We start from the raw sequence: 23,761 nt of genomic DNA, 5'->3' as shown, positions 1-23,761 counted from the left end.
TGACTTATATCAAATATAATATAATATAATAATCAAATATCAAAATTCTGACTTTTTACTTGTAATTCTCTCATTTGGCAAAGTCAAACACAACATCTATACTGAATATCTCTAAGCTCTTAAGTGCTAATTTTCAATGGTTTGTTATGATGTGTCGCTTTTTGAGATCCTCCAGCCTCTTTCATGCTTAACTGGGGTATTGATTCAGCAGATGAGGCTGTAATCAGTCATGGGTTTGGCCTGCAAAGTGAGATTTAACTGGGTGGAGGGGGTAATTATACCTTCACTTAAGGTCAAATTATTTTAAATCCATTTTTGTCCATTACTAAATGACATCAGCATTTAAAAACAGGGTTCTGTAATGGTTGGCCTACCAAAATTACTCTAATTACTCGGCAATAACAGGTCACAAAAGATCCAGTTGTGACTTTCAGCTCAAGCTCCATCCTCAAAAATATAAAATTTGGTTAAATATAAAGCAGTTCTTATCATGTTTGAAGCACGAAACTGCTCACTTCCATGGAACGTTCAACAAATATTTAGTGACAGAGTAAGGCAAAACAGTTTAAGAGGTCAATTCAAATAAAAATATGTGTTTGTGTACATACATTTATGGAAATGGCACGAGTGAGGAGTTGAAACAAAGAACAAATATAAGCAATTTTACCAGACAATACAAAAATATAAATGTTTGGAAAATATATGGTGGAAGAGGAGCTGTAATCATGATAGAAACTGAAGAAAATGTATTATTTGTAATCCATCTGACATAGTGGCGTGAAACTGAGGTGAAGGATTTTTGTAGCAGTAATCTGAATACCATCAAGTATGTAAATAATAGATATTTTTACTTATAAATTATTGTTATAAAATGTAAAAATGTGTGTTTTTTCACCTCTGCCTTCTCCCGTTTTGCTGGTTTTAGTCCAGTACTTTTGTGTTCGAAATAAATTCATAAGATTATTGATAGTTATTTTATTTTGAAAAGCCTGACCGGATATAGAGTCACTCTCTCCGGCTAACTGAAATTAACTCACAGTAGACAGTCAGTTGAGCCGTAGTGCTTCTGAGCGGATAAGCTGGGAAAAGATTTGTAAACTGAAACCTCCGTAACGAACTACTTTTCAGTTAAACCCGGAGAGTTAAAAAAAAACCCGATAAGACGTACTCAAGGTAAGTTTTACACGAAGAGTTTTGAATTTTAACTGCTTTACTAACTTTTTACTGTTGGGGCTGTGGCTCTTTCGCTAACATTAAAGCTAACTAGGGGCTAACTTAGACTTTCTTTCAAATAAGAGGGAAGTCGATTGGCTGAGTAAAGTATAAAAAGAACAATATTAGTTGTAAATATTGGTAGCAAATGTTCTGGGAATATGTGAACTTGATTAAAAAGATACACTTTTAAACTTGATGACATTTAACTGCCTGTGCTGCAGTATATTTAGTTTTTCAGAGCTTTAAAAGTTAACTGAATTAAGCAACGATCGTTGTGGCGTTGTTTGCTAAATGCTTGGTCAGTAACGTCTGGTTAACAGCTGGTTCATTTATTCCGTTTCTCATCAGCTGCATATAGCTTGCTAGAGAGATCCTCAGTGTTTCGTTGCCTGTAGTGATGAAGGGCGGGGCAGGTTTCGCAAGTGAAGATAAACTCCTGGTGCATGTCATGTTCAAGGCTCACAACATTGCAAAATCGGCCTAAGTACTCAAGAAAAAAATGGTTCTGCCTCCATAAATTTCTTGAAGACCGGATCCCTGCTTAGTTCAGTCAGCTTTACGCATTGACAACTGGGTGACAGGTTTAAGTCTTTGCATTTACAATGTACAGGTATAACTCAGGTGACATTCATAAAAATAAATTAGGTTTCTGGGGCTAAGACAGCGAGTCTGAAACTCCTAATCGTCTTCAATTTGGTTATTTATTTACATTTATTTTTCATAATGGCAAGAAGCAGTGTAAAATAACTGGCATGGGTGCGTATTAGATTATCAGGTTATGATAACCAGGATTAAACATAAAGATTAAACATCACCAGTTCCAGCTTTGGCATGAATGGCATCCTGTATCCAAATAAAATAAAGGTTTTGTGAACATGTTGGTTTAATCAGTAGTTTTGATCTTAAACTAAAATGAGCCAATTTTTTAATATATTCTTTTAAAAAAGTGTAAAATAGTCATTAGGTTTTTTTGTGCAAAACACAAACACTCAATCTTTATTTACTTGACCTGAGAAAAGGTGCGCCCCTACGACAAGGGCACACTGGGTGAAGAGCCACAGCGACGCATGTTTTATGCACTGCCTCTATCACCACAATGCATACACACACAAAATGAAATTGTATGCAAATTACTCTATTTACAATTAAACAGAGAAATATCTACACCGTTCATAAATTAATATACCCCTATGATTACAGTTACAATGCTATGTATTGCAAGGATTCCCCCAGAAAACTTGCTAACCCTGGTGGTTGGGGGCTAGGGCAGTCATTCATCCAGCAGCCTGTCGTGTTTTTGAGTTAAAAATGTTTAAAGTTGATAGGAAATTTGCAAATATCACTCGATAATTATGTGTTATTGAAAGATTGGAAGATTAATATCTGAACACCAACTATAAAGTCTTAATAAAATGCTAACATTTTAAAAAGACTTAAATAAATAAGCAATGCTTAGCCTGGAGGGGTCACAAGTAAAGCCTGGTGGCCTGCCAGGCTTATGATATACTGAAGGATACCCTGTTTAGCATATAGCTTTATATCCTAAAGCAGTGGTCCCCAACCCCTGGGCCGGTCAGTGGACCAATTGGTGCCGGGCCGCGCAAGAAATAATTAAATACTTCCGTTTTATGTTTTGAGTCTGGAGGATCTTTTATTTTGAAAATCCTTTAACCGGATTCAGTTGGTTACATCTTGAGCGCCAATACTGAGCCCACAAGCAGCAGAATGATTTAGAAACAGCAGCAACAGCGTTGGTGTTGGTGCGCAGCAAATTTGTGAAGTGTTGTGTGCGCATCCACCACCTCCTCCCCCCACCCCGGTCCGCAGCAAATTTCCGAAGTCTTGACCGGTCCGCGGTACTAGGGACCACTGTCCTAAAGCAAACCTTTAAGGCTTAAGTTACTTGTTACTACGACATCCTGAGTTACATAAAAGAGGGAACTGTACTGATCCGGAGGCTGGCAGTCAGCACCTAATGGGTCCTGGTGATTCAGTGGAAGCTTTCAGTCATCGTACACCTTCATTGTTCAGCGTGAGGTTTGTGGTTTTGTGTGTTTCTTGTAGGAACGTTGCTAGGGTAAAGCGGTAGTGAAAATTCGGAGTTCCTCTTTCTTTTAGAGGCCATGTGAACTGATTCCTCTGCCAAATAATTGAGCTAATCTTAGGTTTTCCAATTTAGAAAACACAGGCAGTGCTGCTTCATTGGGATTAATCTATTATTAGTGGATTCACTGGAAGACCCATGAAGCAGTTCAGAGATCTCTTATTTGTGAGCATTGAAGCCTCAGTTTACGATCCGAACAGCTTTACTTCACACATCGAAAAGACAATTAAGTATCTTTTGCAGATGGTTTGTATTTGTAATGCTTTCCTGAAACCTTTTGGAAATAGTCGAGTGGTTTCCACAAGGGGGAAAAAAAAAAAATGTTCCTGTCGGTGATGTAAGGATCTCCCCTTCCCTTTCATATAACACCGTTTCCCTCCATTATGTTCCCATCCACGTTGCTGGCATGGTCAGTGGAAAGTGCCTGAAGATGTGGAACAAACGGCATTGTTTTTCACCGTTCACGAAGCGTGCAGTAGGTGTGTGCTCGGCCCGTTATTTTGAGGTCAACCTGCTGTTGATAGACTGGTGGCTTTGATGCAAAAGTATGTTGCCTCTTGAGTACAAATTTAGTCCGGTGGACTTTTAAAGCTCAGCGTATGTCAGTTTACAATGGAAAGTGTCCACATTTGGGCAACAAAAAGGGACCACGTCCTCGGGAGATCAGCAGTCATGTGCAGCTGTGGAGCTTGCACAAGGAAGGAGGTCAGAGGTGACTGAGAGGGAACAAGTTTATGTGCACATGAGATTTTTAAAATAAGTTATAGTGGGGTTGTTTTTGTCTTGTATTGGCATGTTGAGCTTAAGCAATCTCCTGCTGTGAAGTTGTAATAAAAAAGGGATAGATCAGCTCAGCTGCCGTCCCCTCCTGTGAGATATTGCAACTTTTTTATGAAACATAGATGGAGTTAAAAAAACATATCCTGTTCCTACCTGCTTCTGTAAGCAGGTTTTGCTTAATTGCTCAAATGAAGTTGTAAGCATTATGTCTTTTCCCCTCTCAGCTTTGGAGTTATATAATCACAATTACTTGTTAATCTTCTGTTTTTTTAGCTGTTCTTGTGTAGTTGGTGTTTAACTCAACCATACACCTGGCTACCTGCATTTAAAGCCATAGCAAAGGTAGTCAGTCTTATTTTTAGGCAAAATGGAAAACTTGTTTCTTCTTTCAAGTGAGAGTCATTTAGTGTTGGAAAAACTTTTCTCCCCTCACATTTGTTACGTTCCGACCACAAACTTCAACGCGTCTCGTTGGGATTTTATGTGATGGAGCAACACAGAGTACCGTGTGATTGGAAGAAAAGTGTTCAAGACGTTATTTGAAAAGATTTGCAGCTATAATGGAAACAAAAAGGTGACAAAAGGTATTTGCACAGGGAGGGTGAATACAAACTAGGGCTGCAGCTTGCAAATATTTTAGAAATAGATTAATCCATCAATTCAATTAATTAATTGAATTGTCGATTAATTGGAGAAAAAATGGCACATTCTACAGATTTTTCATTCAACCACAAGCATTTTTTAACAATAAGCATTTAATAACAATTAACACTATTAGAAATACTATAGAAGATGTAAATAAACAAATAATCCAATTCCTTTTTTAAAGATTTTATTGCCTAAAATGCAATATGATAGCTTTGCTTTAGTAAATCTTGTAGTTTTGACTAAAACATATTTACAGACGAGTGTTTTTGTCTTGAATGCAAAATGTCTAATTTTTTTGTACAGTTTGGCTTAACTACTGCATTTTAGTTTTTTTGTCACCAAATGCCCAATTTTTTTGTATATTGGAGTTAACGATTAATCAATTACTAAATTAGTTGACAATTATTTCAATAATCGATTAATCACAATTAATTTGATTAACTGTTTCAACCCTAATACCTTTTACACTTTATAAAAATGTTAAACTACTACTTTTTAACAGTAGTAGTTTGACGCTACTTTGTGTTGCTAGATCAGAAAATCCCAAATAAAATACTACAAAAACAGTTGTGCTAAGACGGGAAAGTTCAGGAGACATGAATGCGTCTACATGGTTTGATACTAAAGTTTGATACTAAAGTTAAATTTGATCATAAAAACCTGGAAAATTAAACGCTGTAGATGTGCTGCGTTAACTTTGTGTTTGTCGTTGCAGTAAATTTTAACCCTGTGATGTAAACATAAACAGCCTTCAGACATGCGTGTCTTGGCCCGTCAGCTGTCAGATCAGTTCAGTTACGATCTGTTGCCGTTTTCTTGCTTTTCATCTCCATTTGTGACACTCTTGCCACGGCAACCCTCAGCGCACTTGGGATTAATCAACGGCTGTTTGTGTGAAGACTGTAAGGTTTGGCCATCTTTAAATTTAGCTAACGCAGCTGCTGTAATGTAGCTGATCACACATGCAGCTTGTTGCTGAAGTGTGAATCTGCAGTAAACTTTGGTCATCATCTCTTGGTAATCTTATCATTTGCCGCTACTCAAACATATCCCTCAATAAAACCAGAATTAGTCGATGGGATCTTGCATGATTGTGTTTGCAGCTTTGGTCGCATGCTTACATAACATGCCAAGGTTCAGTTTAGGCATGGGAGCTCTGAGGAATGCATTTGTTCACATCTATCTTAAGGCTGCTGCCAGCAGCCAGATTCCAGTGTGCTTAGCAGTTCACTTCCCTATCGACATTTAGTGGATATCATTGTTGGGCTTGATTATGTAATCTCCAAATCTTGTAATCATGTGGCGTTGACGAAATCCTGTTTTATCAGTTTAAATGACAAAACCTTTAGTGTGTGATTGTTTTATCTCTTTATTCTGGCTCCAGTGTGTTGTTTCTCATCTTCTCCTTATATGAGGCAGTGAACGTTGAGGTTCCCAGGACTGGGTGGACTTCAGACCGCCACTCAGTCAACAGCCTTGTTTACAGTTATGGGCCAGGCAGCGTTCAATTGTTTAAAACTGCCCCCCCTGTGTCACACGGAGCCAAGGGTGTGCAGGCGTTTGTTTCCATTCAACGTTGATTACATTAGGATGAAGACAGAGCTTTGGTGAATGAGGAATTTCCTAAATATTATTACAATTGGGCTCTATTTAATGTTCATTTAAACATAGACAAATCTTAGTTTTATTAATAATCAGTTCAATTGTATTTTACCACCTAAATAAGGCAAACAAATCTTAGCTGCGTGTATATTTTTTCTCTAATTTTATTTGTTTACTTATATTTCATTCTGGAAAGACTGTCAGGGGAATTTTCTGCCCAGGGCCCTTATTCTACGAAATCCGGCCATGCCCAAGAGGTTCCGAAAATTTGCTAAGCATTGTGATGGTTTGGTTACCGTACTTTAAAACAAAAAGGGATCCAGTCTTCTGTAAATAGTTCACAAGAAGCCTGAGTAAATTTGAATATCCGGCATTCTCTTGAAATGGTGACAGATAATATCTGCTGCGCTCACAAAGGCTGGAGCATTTGTAAACTTTAAACCTGACTGTGAACTCAATCGGCATTAAAAGGACGATTGTTCGTGTTGTTGGTGGTAACCACAAAGCTGCCCACTGTCCAGGAACGGCCCTGGAGGGCTCGGACCACTGACCGCTCATCCTTTCGCTGTCCCACTCCTCTAAAAGAAACCCTGTGTGATCACACTTGGCTTCAAAATGGATCTTGTTCGACTGGAATTTGAATCAGAGATGGGAGTTTTGTTAGATAATATAATATTGACTATAAGGTACGCTGGTTTAAAGAATACCAGCGCATGATACCAATCGGCTCTGTGGAAACATTGGTATGCAAGTCTTTTATAAGATTTTTATTTTTTTTAATTTTATTTTTGTCTTTTATTCTTTATATGTTGTGTTGTCTGTGTATCATCTTTATGGACCACGAGTCTGTTGAATAAAGTAAATCAATACAACAAAAGCATTGTCTAATTTAGCATTTTATGTGTGAATAATTAAAAAAATATCTTTTTCAGGCCTATATAATACATTAAGAGTAGTCTGGAAATGTATTAAGAGAATCATTTACTATTTTATTTGACTAAAACAGCCCATTTTACCATTCGATACTTCTCATATGGTTTTGTTTTTAGTGAAATACACAACTCCTTCATTATTTGTACCAACTAGAATGTTTTCTACTCTAATTTAACATCCTCTGATATGAAGTTACTTTCTGTTATCTGCTCTTATCTGGTTTGGTCATAATGTCATATTTTGGAAGCTGACTGAGCTAAACATGGCTCACAACTCCAGTTAATGAAAACAGGATGCAATTTGAAGTCTTTAGAAAACAAAAGCACAATTAGGCTACATCTAAACTGGTTAATATCAAAGTTAACATGTTTGGTTTTAGTATTTTCCAGGTCTGAATAAGTGAAAAAACAAAGTTTGGGGTTTTTCCTGGAATTTTTTAAAGGACAAAAGAAAAAGAAAATCAAATTTTGCCTCCATTAGAAAGTTGTTTATTGTTTTGTATTTGCCTTATAATTTTCCCCCATCATTTTGATATTTAGATTTTTGACTTTATGAGCTCATAAAAAACAGCAATATAGCTATTTCCTTACTTTTGTGGGACTGTAAATAACTTTAAACTCAAGTTGAACTGTACTTGCTGACTTTGTAGTCATTTGTAGTAAAATCTGCATCATGCAATAATAATGTTTGCATAATATGAATCATGCTAAATGATCAAATCTTTAACTTTATAAATGTGTTTCTGCTTTGGGTTCATTGCAGACATGCATAATGTTTTCTTTCTGTAAGACTTTCCCACCACTTTATCTTTTTCTGCTGCAATAAACGACAAACGTCTCAAAATGTATTAGTAGCACAGGGAGCCTGAATGCAAAGTACGCCATTTACTTATTTGTTTTTATTGCAGCAATTCTTTTTGGCTAATATATATACAAGAACAACAGCACTTAGAGTGAACTGTTGCTGCTAATTATTTCTAAATAAAACTTATTGATCGGTTCAAAAGCTTAAAATATTAATGGAGAGATCATCAACACTCTCCAGTTCGTCATGATCTAATTCCCTTGCTACTTTTGTTTTCTTTTATTGGGAACAACAACATAAAAAAAATGATCTCAAATAATTCCTGGAATCATTTAAATCCTAATGCAAATTTTCAGTTGCAGTCTGTTGGAGCGAGACGTTGCCACCGTCTGAAAATCTAATCACAAGAGAGTGAAAGGTGTAAAGAGGCAGATGAGGAAGGGAAGACGACCGAGTAACCAAGTGGAGAGCAAAATGAGGGGATGAATGAGAGAGCGAGAGAGAGAAAAGGGAGGCTGTGGAGTTTGAAATGATGGACGTGATGCGGAGACGACTAACAGAGACCCGAGTGTTTCGCCCGTCTCAAGGAAACGGAAGCCGCCTGCTGTGTATCCTCGACAGTCACTTTTTGTTTATCTCTGCCAGAGCAGAGACTCTGTGTGTGTGTGGGCACTTGTGTGTGTGTGTGTGGCCAGAACCTTCCGTGGGTTCACTTCATCATCAATAAAACCACATGAAAACACCCACCTGCTGCCGGGCTTATCAAACCAGATCACAAATGTATCTTTTGGTGGCTGTCTTTGTAAAAGTGAAAATTAGGCTTGGATTAAATCAAAGTCAGTTTGTTTTCACCTTTAATCAGATGTGTAAAAATTGAAGTCTTGAGATGTTTTCATGCCTTTATGAATCTATAAAAAATAAAAATTGCATTCAAAACGAATTATGTCAGAATAAGTAGAAATTACTAAATCACGAACAAAACTATTTTTAAACCTATATCCTCTATTTAAATCAGTTTAAAAATATTTTAGTTATTCTAGCAGTAATATGCAATTTTAATTAAATCAAACTCCAAGTAGTCCAAAAGATTAATTTACTATCAACTTTAAACAGTAAAGAAATTCTTTATATTTCTCAGATTTAGAAATATTTAGTATCACTGACATCATTGAAATTTTGTTCAGGAGGGGGGAAAAAACACCAGGAGCTAATAATGGATTTTATAGATATGTATATTTATTACCAAACTGTATATATTTTGATGTAAAAGAAAAGCACTGAAGCATTATCAAATATTTACAGTTTGAACAGCTCAGTTTTCTGAAATATTATTGAAGCTGATTAAAGTCCAGCTTTTGTCAAACGTTTGATAAGTTGTTTATGCCTGAAGCTGTTTCTGTATTTGACATTTCACATTTGTAAATCTGTTGAGTGAAAAGGCAGGTTTACAGTTCAGAGTCAGACACATTAATCAGTGTTTAAAGTGAACTGATTGTGGATTGTTTTTATAAACTTGTCTGACTTTCTAATTCAAGCAACGAATCATTCTTATCTAAAAGACTCTGCCGTCCCTCTTTGATTTAATAAACAACGTTCCACCATGACGATGCAGAATTAGTCACTTTCTAATTGTAAAGCTTTTTTTCCGATGGGTGAATTTCAGATGATTTGTTTTATTTCACTTTGGTTCATGTTCTTTTTTTTTTTTCTTTTTTTTTTAAGCGTAATCTTAGGCAGCAGCGATGTCGGGCGCCTACGATGACTCCATGAATGATGTCTCCAGTGAAAGCTTCTGGGAGGTGAGGCTTTCACAATCTTTTCCTCAAATACAAAATCCTTTTTCTGTCAAGTTTCTGCTGTCTTTACACACATTCACAACTCCGCTTCAAGATAAGTTGAAGGCGAAAAACAAAAAAAGCTACTAGATTGTCGTTTGCTTTTTGTGTTGCGACGTTTGGGAATGAATAATCCTAATCTTTCAGAAAGGACAAACTATAAAAGAGAAGTTCAGTTCTTCCCAGCCAGATCCTGATTTATAACACGTTGTAAACCTTTCATCTGTGTATTTTATTTTTTTTTTTCTTTTACGTTCAGGTTGGAAACTACAAACGCTCGGTGAAGCGGGTAGATGACGGCAATCGGCTGTGTAGCGACCTCATGAACTGCATTCATGAACGCGCTCGTATTGAGAAGGCGTACGCGCTGCAGCTCACAGAATGGGGAAAGCGCTGGCGGCAACTCATAGAGAAGGGTGAGAATATAGGAGAACGAATGCTTGTTGCTGTTGAATTGTAGTTTTTTTTATGTAGGCACTTAATTTAGTCATATTTTCAAATTTATTGATAGCTATTGATACTGTCATTGAAAAACGGTGAAGGAAATGCTAAACTGATATGCTAATCAGTTTTTTAACATTATCATGGAAAGATATTTATTAAAATAAATGATAAACGACACAATAAATGCCCACCCGCATTTAGACCAACACAAAGTAGCACATGTTGCGAAGTGGAATAAACATTATATATTCAGCCTTCCAGAGTGAATTGATCTTTTTCTGCAATCGCAGGTTTAAACTTCCTTTGCATGTTGAAAAGCTGGATTTTTGCTACAATTCCAATTAATAAATTTTTTTTAATTTACTTAACCAGGTAGGTTGGGAACAAATTCTCATTTTAAACAATGACCTTTCCAGAAAACATTAAAACATCATATCACAGAATATCATGCAGCAGGAGACAGAAAAAAATATAATAAAATGGAGAAAAAAATAAACATACAACCCTATTCATACAAGCTAAATGCACTATAAGTCAACAGCTTTAAAAGTAGGAACATGGATCATGAACTGTAATTTATTTATTTATTTTTCTGACTTGACAAAGGTTGATAGTTAGCGTGGTGAGCTTTATTGTTTTTTGCGAATTATGCCAATCATTGGGTGAAACAAAATGAAATGAGGATTCACTTAATGACCTACAAACTCTTGGGAGCATCAGACTGATTAATTTATGCGAGTATTGTTGGAAATATTCATGAGCGATTCTAGTTTTATAGATTAATTTATACCAATTTATTAATCTGTATGAATGAAGTGAAAAGCAGTTAACAAGTGAGTATGGGTGACAATGGTGGGTATTAAGAGGCATCAGTAATAGAACAGATTGCAGTGTTGGGTGAGATCTAACCTATGGAGCCGTTTTAGATGCAGATTTGCTGCGAGAACTTATAAAGAGCTTGCAGTATGACAAAATGGAGGGAAAGCTTACGGTGCATGAATGTTTTTGCATTCAGTGTAAATAATTTTTGTGTGCAGGCCCTCAGTACGGTACGTTGGAGCGAGCGTGGGCCGCCCTCTGCACCGAGGCCGAGAAGGTCAGCGACCTCCACTTGGAGGTGAAGGCGGCGTTAATGAGCGAAGACTACGAGAAGCTGAAGAACTGGCAGAAGGACTCGTATCATAAACAGATGATCGGCGGCTACAAAGAAACAAAAGAGACGGACGACGGCTTCCGCAAGGCTCAGAAACCCTGGGCCAAGAAACTGAAAGAGGCGAGTTCACACTTCTGATGTAAAGAGCTCAAAGTGATTTTGACTTATTTTTTTCTAAAATATGAACAGTGACAAGCTAAAGGAACTTTTCACCCTTCAGTTCTCATGACTGCATTTTCCTGACTCACCGTTGTTTATCTCCTCTCACCGTGGCAACAATCTTATTTTTAAAAAAGCAGCAGCAAGGAAGCAGAGCAACCCTTCACTTTATCACCACGAGTTCGCCTCCAACATGCTGCCCTGTGTGTGTTTGAGTCAGAGTAAAGGAAGGAAACAGTGAGGGGTTCAGCTGCTCTGCTGCTCATTTAGCAGAGTTTTCTACTTTCCTTTGTTTCGATAAATGTGTTAGTAAGCACATAATCCAACAAGCCACTGAGGAGTCTGCAACTTGATGCTCTTTGCCCTCACTTCCTGTCTGTGATGGTATTCTGGTCTTGTCAGCGACCACAAGCAGTACGATAGTCATGTTGACTTAAGTGATCATAACACACGAAAGAAATCAAGCTAGCTAACAGAGGAACCAGGGCTCCCACTCTTGTAGCATAACTTCCTGTGTTAGCACGTCGCTCATCGAAACAGCTGCTCTGACTGAGGCTCAAGTCACGCGTTACATTCTGCAACTCATTCCTGAAATTCTTCCAGTTACTTCCCCAACCTGTCATATAGGAGCGATAAATTCCTGTCCTCATAAATGAATCATAGAAAACTCAGCGAGCGCGTTTGTTTTACTCATTTGATTTCAGCTGCGCCTGGAAGAAATGAGTAATAATTTTAATAATGATGCCCATTCATCCCATCCATTTGATCTGTCCATCCACCCATTCATCTATTTGTCCATCCATTAATATCCATCATATATTAGCATTTTGTCCATCCATTCATCTGGTTAATTTCCATCTATCCATTTTTTTGTTTCATCTTATGTCCTTCTGTACATTTATTTATTCTCTTCATTTGTCCGTCCATTTATTCTTCCTTTCATCCGTTCATTTATGTATTCCTCCTTATGTTCGCCTGTCTATCTTATTTAATATTTTTTCATCCATTTGTTCACTTGTCCTTCTGTTATCCATCTGTCCTCTCACTCATCAATATATCAGTATGTCCATCCATTCCTTGTCCATCTTTTTATTAATTCTCTGTCTTTATTTCTTCTGCTCTTTGTCCATTAATTTCTTTTGGAGGTTTCATATTTAAAATTTGACACATAAATTTGAAGTGAAGCGTAAAGTATGCAGTTTTGAAATTAAAGTCCTCAAACATGCAAAGATTGCTTCAAAATTTATAAAAGTTAATTGTGAATTGCTAATTATCTTCTTAGGGAATCAAATCTGTTAGCCCATGAATGTAGGATTTTACTGTCTGCTTTGCTCCTTTGCTTTGGGACTGGTGTTTTTAACTTTTTTAAATGTATTTTACGTTGTTGATTCTAAATCCTGCAGGTGGAGACAATGAAGAAATCTTACCACTCAGCCTGCAAAGAAGAGAAACTGGCAGCCAGCAGGGAAACCAACAGCAAGCTGGAGAGCAACAACAATCCAGATACTCAAAAGAAACTGCAGGAAAAAGTGGAGAAATGTCAGCAGGAGGTTCAGAAGGTACGAGCGGCTATATATACAGTAACTGATCCCTTTACGGGGGTTTTAGATTGAAAATATGTAGTTCCTGTTTGCCTTTGCATTGTTTCCAGACCAAAGAGCGCTATGAGAAATCCCTGGAGGAGCTCGAAAAGTTGACCCCTCAGTACATGGAAAACATGGAGCAGGTGTTTGAGCAGTCGCAGCAATTTGAAGAAAAACGTATTTGCTTCTTTAAAGAGCTTCTGCTGGAGGTTAAGAAGCACTTGGACCTTTCTACAAACTCCAGGTCAGATGGGAGCACAAAATTAATCAAAAGGATATGGCTTGGAGTTAAATAAAGATTTTGTTAAGTAATTTATTTTACTGTTCTGTCAACATAGATTCCAGACGGTTTACCAGACGCTTGAAGACACGATCTCTGCTACTGATGCTGAGGACGACTTGAAATGGTTCCGATCCAATCACGGCCCGGGCATGCCCATGAACTGGCCGCAGTTTGAGGTACTTGAACGCAGCGTAGATTCACACAATTAATTGTTTGAAAAGAAAACTGCACATTGGCTTTATTATGTGTTTTTTTCTGTAACTTGCAATGAATAGAAACATATTTGTATTTACACTAATTAACAGAAAAGCTAATGCTCAAATGGTTATAAATAACCTCTAACTGCAGCTGTTTGCCTTGTAAATGCATCCTTTGCATGACTGTGCAGCCTTTTGTTATTATTTCATCTCTGAGGTATGTTTTTCGGCTGTAGGAGGGTTAGAATGGGGTCGTTTTTCTTGTTGGGGAAATAGGAGAAAGACAATAAAAAAAAACTGCGTCTGCAGGCATTGGTATAAATTATTTTGCTGTTCAGTGCTTTTGATGTGAGGGGTCTTCCTACACCTTTTCTTTCTTTCTACATTCACCTTAGACTTTTTTTAGACAGGATGTGAATGAAGAACAGCATCTCTGTGTTCAGGAAGGCTGCAGGTTTTTTTTATTCTCTTATTTAAACTTACAGGTTTGGACAGTGATTCAGTAATCCTAACCAAACTTGCCTCCCTTTCCTCATGTTTGACAGAATTTGGACTGGTCAAAGCCTCGCTCCTTTAGGAGATGGTCCATCGTAGTGAGTTCTGCACGGAAAGGCTATTCTGTCACAGCAGCCATGAGGGGATTTCTATATTCCCGCTAACAATCTTACACCTCCTTCCATTAGTGTGTGTGTTTTGATGTCCCTCTATTTGTATTTCCTGCTGAATTAAACGGCGGTATAAATATCAATCTACTGCATGGACACACGACACTGACTTGATAATTAAAAGGCTTTTCTTTTCTTTGTTTTTACAAACTTTACTTCCCCATTGTTTTCTGATTTTTTTTACCTCAAAAATATGTAGGAAAGTGTAAAAGAACGAGGCAGATGAGTCGCAGCTGAAAATGATTGAGTGCACAACATTTGAGAATTTAATTTCATGAGGTAGAGATTTAAATGACCAACAATGGTTTTAACTTTGGCTGGGGAGGAAGAAGTCGGGAAAATGTTTATGAGCAGTAGCTTGTAAACCTAACAAACCGGCACCATACCCCTTAATTTAAAGTCATTCTCGAGTAAATAATAAAAAAAACAATTAAAACCAAATTCTGGTTGCATTCAGTGGGACATTATAATTTCTGCTCTGGGATTTTTTATTTATAATGTCTTTCAAATAAATTTATATCAAAGAATACAAAGACCTTGAGCACCTGAACATTAACAGAAAAACTAAAATTGATGACAAAAAAAATCCACAATATTACACAAGCAATATAACGAGTAAATGCATAAATAAATAAGAAAAACTGGTGCAAAGTTCGTGACTATTACCTGCTCGGCTGTCCATTTTATCTTTAAGATACTTGGTGAATATGGTTCAGTAAAGGGAGCATTTTGGTCGTTCACACATTCCAACACTGGATTCTTGCTCCGGTTTTGAGAAGCATTGCTACTCTGCTGTGCAAGATTGTCGACACTCTTATTCCTCCCACCAGCTGCGTCACCAAAATACTTATTTAGTCATAAAGTAGTTCAAAAGTCTCACTTTTCTACACATAATAATTCTGTATTTTACTTGTGGGGTTGTCATGCTACGACAACTGCTTTTATTGTAACGCAAACTAAAGGAAATGTTCATTATTGTGAATGTTGGTGTGGTCCATTATAAGAAATATTCATTTATAAAACACAAGTTTTGTAGATGAATTTTAGGTCCTCCACTTTGTTGGTTCACGTTTCCTGCTTAGCCTTTGGCTGTGGGCAAATATTTCTGTGTTCCTCCTTTCAGCAGGTGATGGAAGCTGCATTTGATCAAATATGTGATTTTTATCTGCCTTTTGTGCACACACACATATGCATGCACAGCTTTAATCTCCTAAGTGTGTCTTCTTGAATAAAGTTAACTTCACATGCTGTGTATGTGTGAGTGCAAGACGCCCTCTCTCTTCTTATGCTGCTGCATGTTTTTGGATTAAAAAGTCAAGCATTCTGACTTTAATGTTTGTTTTTGTGTCCACCAGGACTGGTCCGTAGACCTGAACCGAACCCTCAGCAGACGAGAGAAGAAGAAACCATCAGAGGGCGTCACCCTGACGGCCATCAGTCAGACCGGGTCGGACCAGCCGGTCCAACCTGCCAAGAGCAGCAGCAGGTACGCATCAACTCCGTTTTCTTCTTCTAAAATACCCACTCCTCTAAAACACAGCCAGCATGATGTTTCATTATATGGCCGTTCCCGTAGCAACGGCGAGCATTTTGTTTGTGTTCAGGAAAGGCCGCCCCTCCCCCTGGGATTAGAAGTTTGTTGTAGCTGTGCCAAAACTAATGTGGAAATATTTCTCACTCGCACAGAAACATTCAGGAGCAATAAGTAAATAAATAAATAAATAAAGTTCAGGGAAGTTAAAAGGTTTAACGGCTTTAGGTGGAACAGCTTAAAGCTCAGTTACCACGCAGTCTGGAAAAAATCTGGAATCAAACAATTTAAGGTCTGGATAAGGTTCTGCAATGGAAGAAATGGAGGATGGAAAGATATTTGTGTTTCCAGACACTCTCTTTCCTTCGTCAAATAGTTATATGCACTCGTCTCTTATCCATCCATTTGCTCCTCCTTTTATCCATCATTCCCTTCTTTTGTCCATTTATCCATCTTTTCATCTACATATTTTTTTGTCCATATACCCTTTTATATTTTTGTCTGTGTTTTTAAACTGACCTTTGTGTATGCAGGTTATCTTATTGAGATTTTAAAAAAATTAAAACACAATAAAATGCAAATAAGTAAGAGATTTGACTCAATTAAATAAGCTAATAAAAATATGAGCTAAATACAAGGACAAGTTTCACCACATTTCTAATTTAGTCTAAATCGTCCCAAAGGAATCTATTCTTCTTCATTTTAAACCCTGGCCACTTTAAACATATCTGCTATAAATTTATTGAACTTTTTTTCTTCTCATGTTTGAAAAAATAAACTAAACAAACTGAGTGTGAAATTTGGGCCTGGAAAAATTTTGAATTTTCACCTAAATGCTGAAAAACATAAATATAAAAATTGATCTTTGACTCCTATGAAATTTAAAGCCACTGAAGGTTTTATTGTCTGTTTTAATGACATGATTGAATCCCTCTGACCCAATTAGATAAAGCTGTTTTTGTCCTTGTAGAGGAATTTGCTGAAGATCCAACTATGTCAGGGAAAAGATGAACTGTAGACCTGATAATAAATCACACGACTCTCTCAATTTTGAACAGATGAGTTCCATTTAAAGGCCTCTGATGAAACATTTCATGTTTAGTTATTGATTAGCTTTTTGTCAAACGTTCCTTCCTCTTTTGTTGTTGTTGTTTTTTTAAATCGACGCATCTTCAGGATGTAGTGTGTGATGAGAAATTAGAGTGGTGCAGGACAGGAGTGTGTAGGGAGTCAACAAAGGGAATTCTAGTAATTTAAAGCATTTGACCTTTGGTCTTTCATTTTACTGATTGCCTGACCCTCTTCCCACCATTGTTAGTGTTTCCCATCTTGTTTATGAATCAGTAGTGTCGCCACACAATGAGTCCTAAGAGATTTCAGTCCAGGTTTATGCCTCTTATCTTAACAAAAAAGACTCTCTTCTTAATTTGTAATTCAAAGATCTCATTTGTTGGCTCGAACTCTCTGAAGTTACATTGTGCCAAATTCCAGCTCACTGTGTTTGCTGTAATAACGCCACAGCCTCGGCTCAACCAGCCTGGCATGACTGTGTAAACAAAGGCGGTTACTTTTTTTGCGCTTCACACTCGAGAACAAACTGATGGCCGCCAGCGTTGCACGGTCCAGTAATTCAGTCAACACCAAGTAGAAACCCGGTGTTTCCTGTGGTGAAAGTTGAAGATAGGTTTTGTGCTTTGATGCAGAAATTTACAGTGGGTCTTTATGTTTTTGTCGTCTTCATTAAAAGTTGCTCAAGTACAGTGTTATTGATTATCTAATAAACATAATCAGTTAATGGATAACTGGGTCTAATGTACCCAGCCTGACTAATTTAGTGTTATCATCTCTGAACCATCTCTGATTGTCACAAAAAGCAATAAATCAATTAATCATTTGGACAACAGTTGCTTAACGTAATGGAAAAGCCGCCATTTTGAAAAACCCTCCAAACAATTGACATTCAAATGCCCACTGTTGCCTGTTTTTCCTGTCCAGGCTGAATGATTATTGGTTTTTGAAATTCAGTTTTGGTTACAGAGACTTCATAATCTATTTTAATTGTTGTTTTATTTGTTTGTTTTTATAAATGTTTTCCGGCTCCAGTGTTAGATGTTCTTTGATTAGGTTTACTTGCATTTATCACTATTAGTTAGAAATGGTCTCATTTATCGCAGTAACTTCTGTAATTTTCCAGCAAAATTAACTGGACAGGCCTAATCATATATATTCTCTACATGCAAACCTTTAAATGCTATTTGCTGATTTGATTTGAGCTAGATGCCTCCATTTTTCTGGTTGTTTTGTCGTTCAAGTTCACTAAAATAACTTCAGGGTTAAACTGTTACTGAAGATACTCGATCACAAAATGAGGGACTCCAGTCAGAAACAGAGCAGCATTCAGTAAAACATTTCAGTGTAGAAAATAATCTTATCTTCTTCACTTATTGGTCGAACGCTTTTTGTGCATGTGACAAAGCATTTGCATGGATTCACTTCTTCAGCATGAGTTTACATGTTGGATTTGCATCTTGCTCCAGTGTGTGTCAGAAGGTTACACACTTGTTTCTAAATATAATTAATTTTGACCCTTCTGCTTTTCATTTAAACTACTTTTATTCAGCGTGAACTGTATCAAATGACAAGGTATCAGAGTATCCTTAAAAAGCCTTGAATACGTGCATTTAAAATTAAACCCTTAAAATGTATAAAATTAATTTTAAAAACTAATTTAACCTTAGATCACAGGTCTTAAATGTTGTTGTGGCAGAACTATTTAATCCTATACTCTATATATTTTTATTCTTGTGGGACTTTTCTGTCAGACAAAAGTTTGAGTCACATTCAAACATCATTGACTCACTGATAACGTACCTCTGCTAACTAGCTAGCTTTCTTTTGTATCCATCATGGGTAAGTCCAAATTTATTGCCAGTTGTCTGGACAAACGTCCTACGTTCTCTGGAGATGAAGATCTTAAATTCTACTGATTATTGACATAAAAAGTCTTAAATTTGAGTTTGTGAAACCTGCCGGAGCCTTGAATAAACAACTTGGCTTTTAAAAGTGAAATCTGGTGATTAATGTCAAAATGTTGCAAAATAAATTTATTTAGGAAGTTGAATTTCAACTACAGGCTTTTTGTAGCCATCAATAATCTTATGCCATAATTGGTTGTGAATTTAAATCAATTTGTTTCCAGATGTAAACCCAGTTTTCAGGCTTATTTTGTTACATTTATGATAGGAAATTGGTTATGTTCAACCTCAATCCTGTCAACCGAATGTCACATTCCTATTCATTTAGTTGAAATTTAGACACAGCTGGTTTAACAAATGCGACAGTTATCCCAAGCACAAATCAAAACATCAAACCCCAATTATTCACCCCAACCCAGTGAAAAGTGTCTTATCTACCTTTTCTTTTCACGCAGAATTATTCAATAAAAAGTTGGACATTGTCTTTGTCCACATCTCAAATATATATGTGTGTGTGCATGTTAATCCATATCTAATTGTGCTCCATGTTATCAGCCTGAATGTGGCTACTAAAACAGAACCGGTGGGCACAAACCCGTTTGAAGATGATGAGGAACAGGAGGAGATGGCTGAGGAGAAGCAGACAACCATCAACCACGTCTCTGTGAATAAAGAGGAAATAAAAATGTTGGTGAACAGGAGGAAACCTTCCGCCAACCCGCAGCCTCTTTTGTTCCTCTTCCTTTTCCATCTTTTACTCCTTAGATTGTCGTTGTGCTGCGTCTCCTGCATCTCTTCTTTTTCTTTTTTATCCTTCCCTCAGGGTTCAGGTTGTTGTGTTGCTCTGCATGGTCTCTGAATGGCACTGCACACAGTCAGTGTGTGTCTGTCCTTCACGCCTAACAGTTTCACATTTTTGCAGAGTATTAAATGTCGAGACGCGCATGGAGGCGCTCGTTTCTGCTGTGGGAAATGCCTTTGTCTTACAGTCAGATCTGATTGCTGCTACATGTATTCACAGGTTTAGAGACTGATTGCTTAATTCAGTTCATTTCCAATTGGCATTAAGTCAAAAAAATCAATTTGAAACAACTTTTGAATTTATTTTTCTTTTTTTTTTTTACTCCAAACCGGTCTGACTGTAACCCCCTTGTGTTGCTTTTCTGGTTTTCCAGCTATCAGAACCCAGTTCTTTATATTTAGGTGGCTCCCTCTGCTGGCCGTCAACGTTAAAACCCCAATCATGCGTTTGCAGTGATGATTTGTCTTGCTTGGCCTTTGTTGTTTTTTTTGTTTCATAAACCTGCTATGTTTATGTTGCCATGTTTTATTTATTTATCGTTTTTGACTTGCCTTTCATCAACATTGCCAGCTCTTCATCTCCTAAAGGCATGAAAGAAATTACGTTCATTTATCTTGAAACAAATGCTTAAGTTGAGCCGCTGCCACAAATAAGCAAATTTTACCCTGGATTTGACTGAAACCAAATGTTTTCATCATGTCATTCACCTGCACTTTGGGCTTTTGTGTGGTTTGTTCCTACTGGTGTATTCGTCTTACTTCTAACTTTTGAACTTTTAAGCCTGGCATGCTGAACCTTTACCAAAAACAAGACGGCAAGTTATTATTATTTTTTTAAGTGAGGATGTTTTGCCTGTCTGTCCAGCACCAACAGCACTGAGAAGACCCCAGACTGGTCAGACGAGGACACAGCCGGAAACCCTTTCTCCACCAATGGCGACGGCAATCCGTTTGAGGAGGAACCCGAGTCCCCGGTCATTTCTGTTCCCGTTAAAGCCCTCTACGATTACGAGGGACAAGAGCAGGATGAGCTGAGCTTCAAAGCAGGTTTGCAGCATAAATAACATAAAACCTCAGGGGAAGATGTGCAAAAATCTTTTTCAGTATCATAATCTAACTCGGACGTAAAAGACAAATCCAACTTTTGAGTATATTTAGTGATAAATACTTTTCTAATATAGTTATAAAGCTCATCCCTTTGATGTTTTATTGCAGTTCCTATTTTAAACAGTACACTGTATCAAATCTGCTTCTATTCAACAATTGATTGAAGAAGAATCTGCACATTTGACCTTAAAATTTTAACTTTTTAGATGGCTTTGTACCAATTATTCCCTCCTTCTTGATTTTAGCAGCTGTGCTAATCAAAGCTACACAATGTGGAGCCACCATTGTCATTACAATTGTAAAAACTTGCAAATATTGCCTCTAAGGACTAGTGGAATATCATATTTTAACTTCAATAAATGTAACTTTTTTATGGACAGACTTTTAATGGCTATTTCTAGTTGCCAAGATGCTAAAACTCAGTAGTGAGGGACATTATGTTCAAGAAAAATGTGAGTTAATCATAATTCATGTCCTCATTGCAATTTTCTGTGCAGCCCTAAGTCTGGTGCTTTTGTTAAGCCCGGACATCCTGTTAGCAAATATAGCAGATTCTGATTAATATCTTTTAAAATATTATCTCCTTCTAACATCTTCTAATATTTCTAGCCATCCTGCCTCAAGCAGTCATTAGATATTTTAGGAGCAGAGACATGCTGCAGTTATCTAGCTGGGGGGGGGTTTCCAGCAAAAACTTGGGTTATCATCCAGTCTTTAATGATATTGTGGTGAGTTAGTAATAGAAAGTAGACCTTTGACACATATTTTAGAAGTCAACCATCTTCCTCACCCTTTATTCATTCCCTTTTAACCTTTTGCAGGTGATGAATTTACAAAAATCGGAGAAGAGGATGATCAAGGCTGGTGCAAAGGCCGACTCAAGGATGGCCAAATCGGTCTCTATCCTGCTAATTATGTCGAAGACATCCAGTGAAAAGCTTCGCCTGACGCAACAAATGTGAAGAAAGAAGAGGCGTTCCGGCAGAATGGGCTTGATGTTTCTCTTCCTCCTTAGTAAATGATTAAATAAGCGTGTTGTACGGTTTGCATAAGGACCACTGTTGCTTCCCACAGATTGGCTTTGGTGTGAACAAAAGAGCGAGAAAGGAAGCAGAGCACATGTTACCAGATAGATTCAGGAAGATCTGGGGGAACAGCTGCTGTCAGTCTAAGATGTTACATAAAATCACATTAATGCTGTTACAGACAAGCTATTCAGATGTGTGTTAGGTGAGATTCAATGAAATGTGTGTGTTAATAAATGTGTAAATATATATATATATTGTTTAAAACAAAACACTGGGATGACAACCTGCCTTGTGACGTCAAATGCAGCCTTAATATTTAAGCCCTTTTTTAATTCTTTGAGGGAGGATTTTTAGTTATTCTTGCTAATGGAATCCAGCCCGTTAATATGTAGAACATTTCTTTGCATAATATTGACCTCCATGTATTACCTTTTTAAATTTGCTCTTTCGTTTTGTTAGTTTTGCTTATTTTAAGGAATTATTTTGAGCTGTCGAGCCTCATCCTTTCTTCATCTTTGTTTTTCTCTTAAGGTTTCAGGTTAGTGCAGATGAATGTATATTCAGTGATTGTATTTTTCACATATCTTACAGATGCTAGATGTATGCAACCACTGATTTTTTTTTTTCTTCCTGCCGACACGTACAGATTGCATAATTATATTGTTTATTATTCATGCAACACTGAATGTTTCTCTCACTTGAATCTGCATGTTTCAGTTCACTTACTAAAAGCTAATTGTCCTGCGATTGAAAAAAAAAAAAATTTTTAGTGCTTGTTTTAGCAATAAAAATGCATCCAAGCAATGTGTTGCAGACATGAATTTAAATAAATGCTGGGATTAAGCATATTGCACATGGATTAGGCATATTGAAGAAATGACATGTTTGGAAGTGGAATAATTTATAATCCCACAAGTGCTCGTGTTCTACTCTTGCTAGAATGCTGTAATTTAAAACACTTTTGTACATCAAATGATTGATTTGAGTATTTCTTGAGGCTGTTACTTTGTTATTCCTGTAAATACGTTTGTTTTTCCTTCACAGAGCCATTTACATTCTTATACAACATGCATAATTTCTAATTTCATCCTAAAACCTTTGACATAAAAGCTCATATGTTTAACAACCCTGATGCACATTTGGATTTTTTTTTTACCCTCTTCAGAAATGGACTCCATCCTGTTCATAGCTTATATATCTAACGTTGAGGTAGAAGATGTGTTTTTTTTTTTGTCTTTAAAACTGTTTTGTCATATTTTCAGGTTGGGTTGCTGTCGGTCGGCAGTAACAGCTGTACTTGCACATTTGTAAATGTTGTATCACAACATAATAAATAGATTTATTCAGCAAAAGATTTGCCTTTCAATATAAAAATAGGAATGCTTATGCCATATTTCATCTGATATGCCTTATAGACATTTTTCAGTTCCTAGGTTTGGGTTTAACTTATGTAATCTAAAACAAAATCACTAAATGTATCATTTTATACAATTTACATTGCTGCTTAGAGTAATTTTAGTTCTTTTATGATCATATAATTTTCAACACTTAATGCACTAATTTTATGGGTCTGTTTTTCTTTTCTTTTTTTTTACTTGGTGCCAGTTTATATTAAGCATATGCATTTTGTTGTCAGTTTTGTGATTATCTTAACTTTTATTTAAGTCAGTTTATGCCTATAATAATTTTTGTGAAGCTATCACATAAAAAATTCTAATTGTAGGATACTATTAGATAAGGGGAAATTATCTCATGAAATTCTATAACCTATAATTATGTAAATGCTAAGTCAGAATTCCGAAGGTTTTATATTAAGATCTGAAGTAGTTAAGTAATACTTTTTATTTTGAGTAGATCGTAATTATAAATATCTCAATTATGTGGTCGTTAAGATGACGACGTTCTTATAACCAT

General features: G+C 36.8%; 1 protein-coding gene across 2 annotated transcripts; it reads left to right on the top strand.

Moving 5' to 3' along the window:
• The first annotated feature begins 1,029 nt into the window (after positions 1 to 1,029).
• On the top strand, positions 1,030 to 23,199 carry pacsin2 (protein kinase C and casein kinase substrate in neurons 2). Of its 2 annotated transcripts, XM_032589452.1 has the most exons (11): positions 1,030 to 1,173; positions 9,809 to 9,885; positions 10,181 to 10,337; positions 11,403 to 11,638; positions 13,081 to 13,236; positions 13,329 to 13,504; positions 13,599 to 13,719; positions 15,761 to 15,891; positions 19,467 to 19,598; positions 20,578 to 20,759; positions 21,641 to 23,199. In XM_032589452.1, exons 2-11 carry the CDS (start codon positions 9,829 to 9,831, stop codon positions 21,751 to 21,753), a joined length of 1,461 nt encoding a protein of 486 aa, XP_032445343.1. In that variant the 5' UTR covers positions 1,030 to 1,173; positions 9,809 to 9,828; the 3' UTR covers positions 21,754 to 23,199. The 2 variants fall into 2 exon arrangements, with proteins under 2 accessions (XP_032445343.1, XP_032445344.1); XM_032589453.1 differs by lacking the exon at positions 19,467 to 19,598.
• The last annotated feature ends 562 nt before the right edge of the window (positions 23,200 to 23,761 follow it).

Source organism: Xiphophorus hellerii, chromosome 17 (genome assembly GCF_003331165.1).
Source record: "Xiphophorus hellerii strain 12219 chromosome 17, Xiphophorus_hellerii-4.1, whole genome shotgun sequence".
Taxonomy (NCBI): Eukaryota; Metazoa; Chordata; class Actinopteri; order Cyprinodontiformes; family Poeciliidae; genus Xiphophorus; species Xiphophorus hellerii.
The sequence above is the reverse complement of the archived record's forward strand: the minus strand, read 5'-3'. Positions and strand labels throughout refer to the sequence as shown.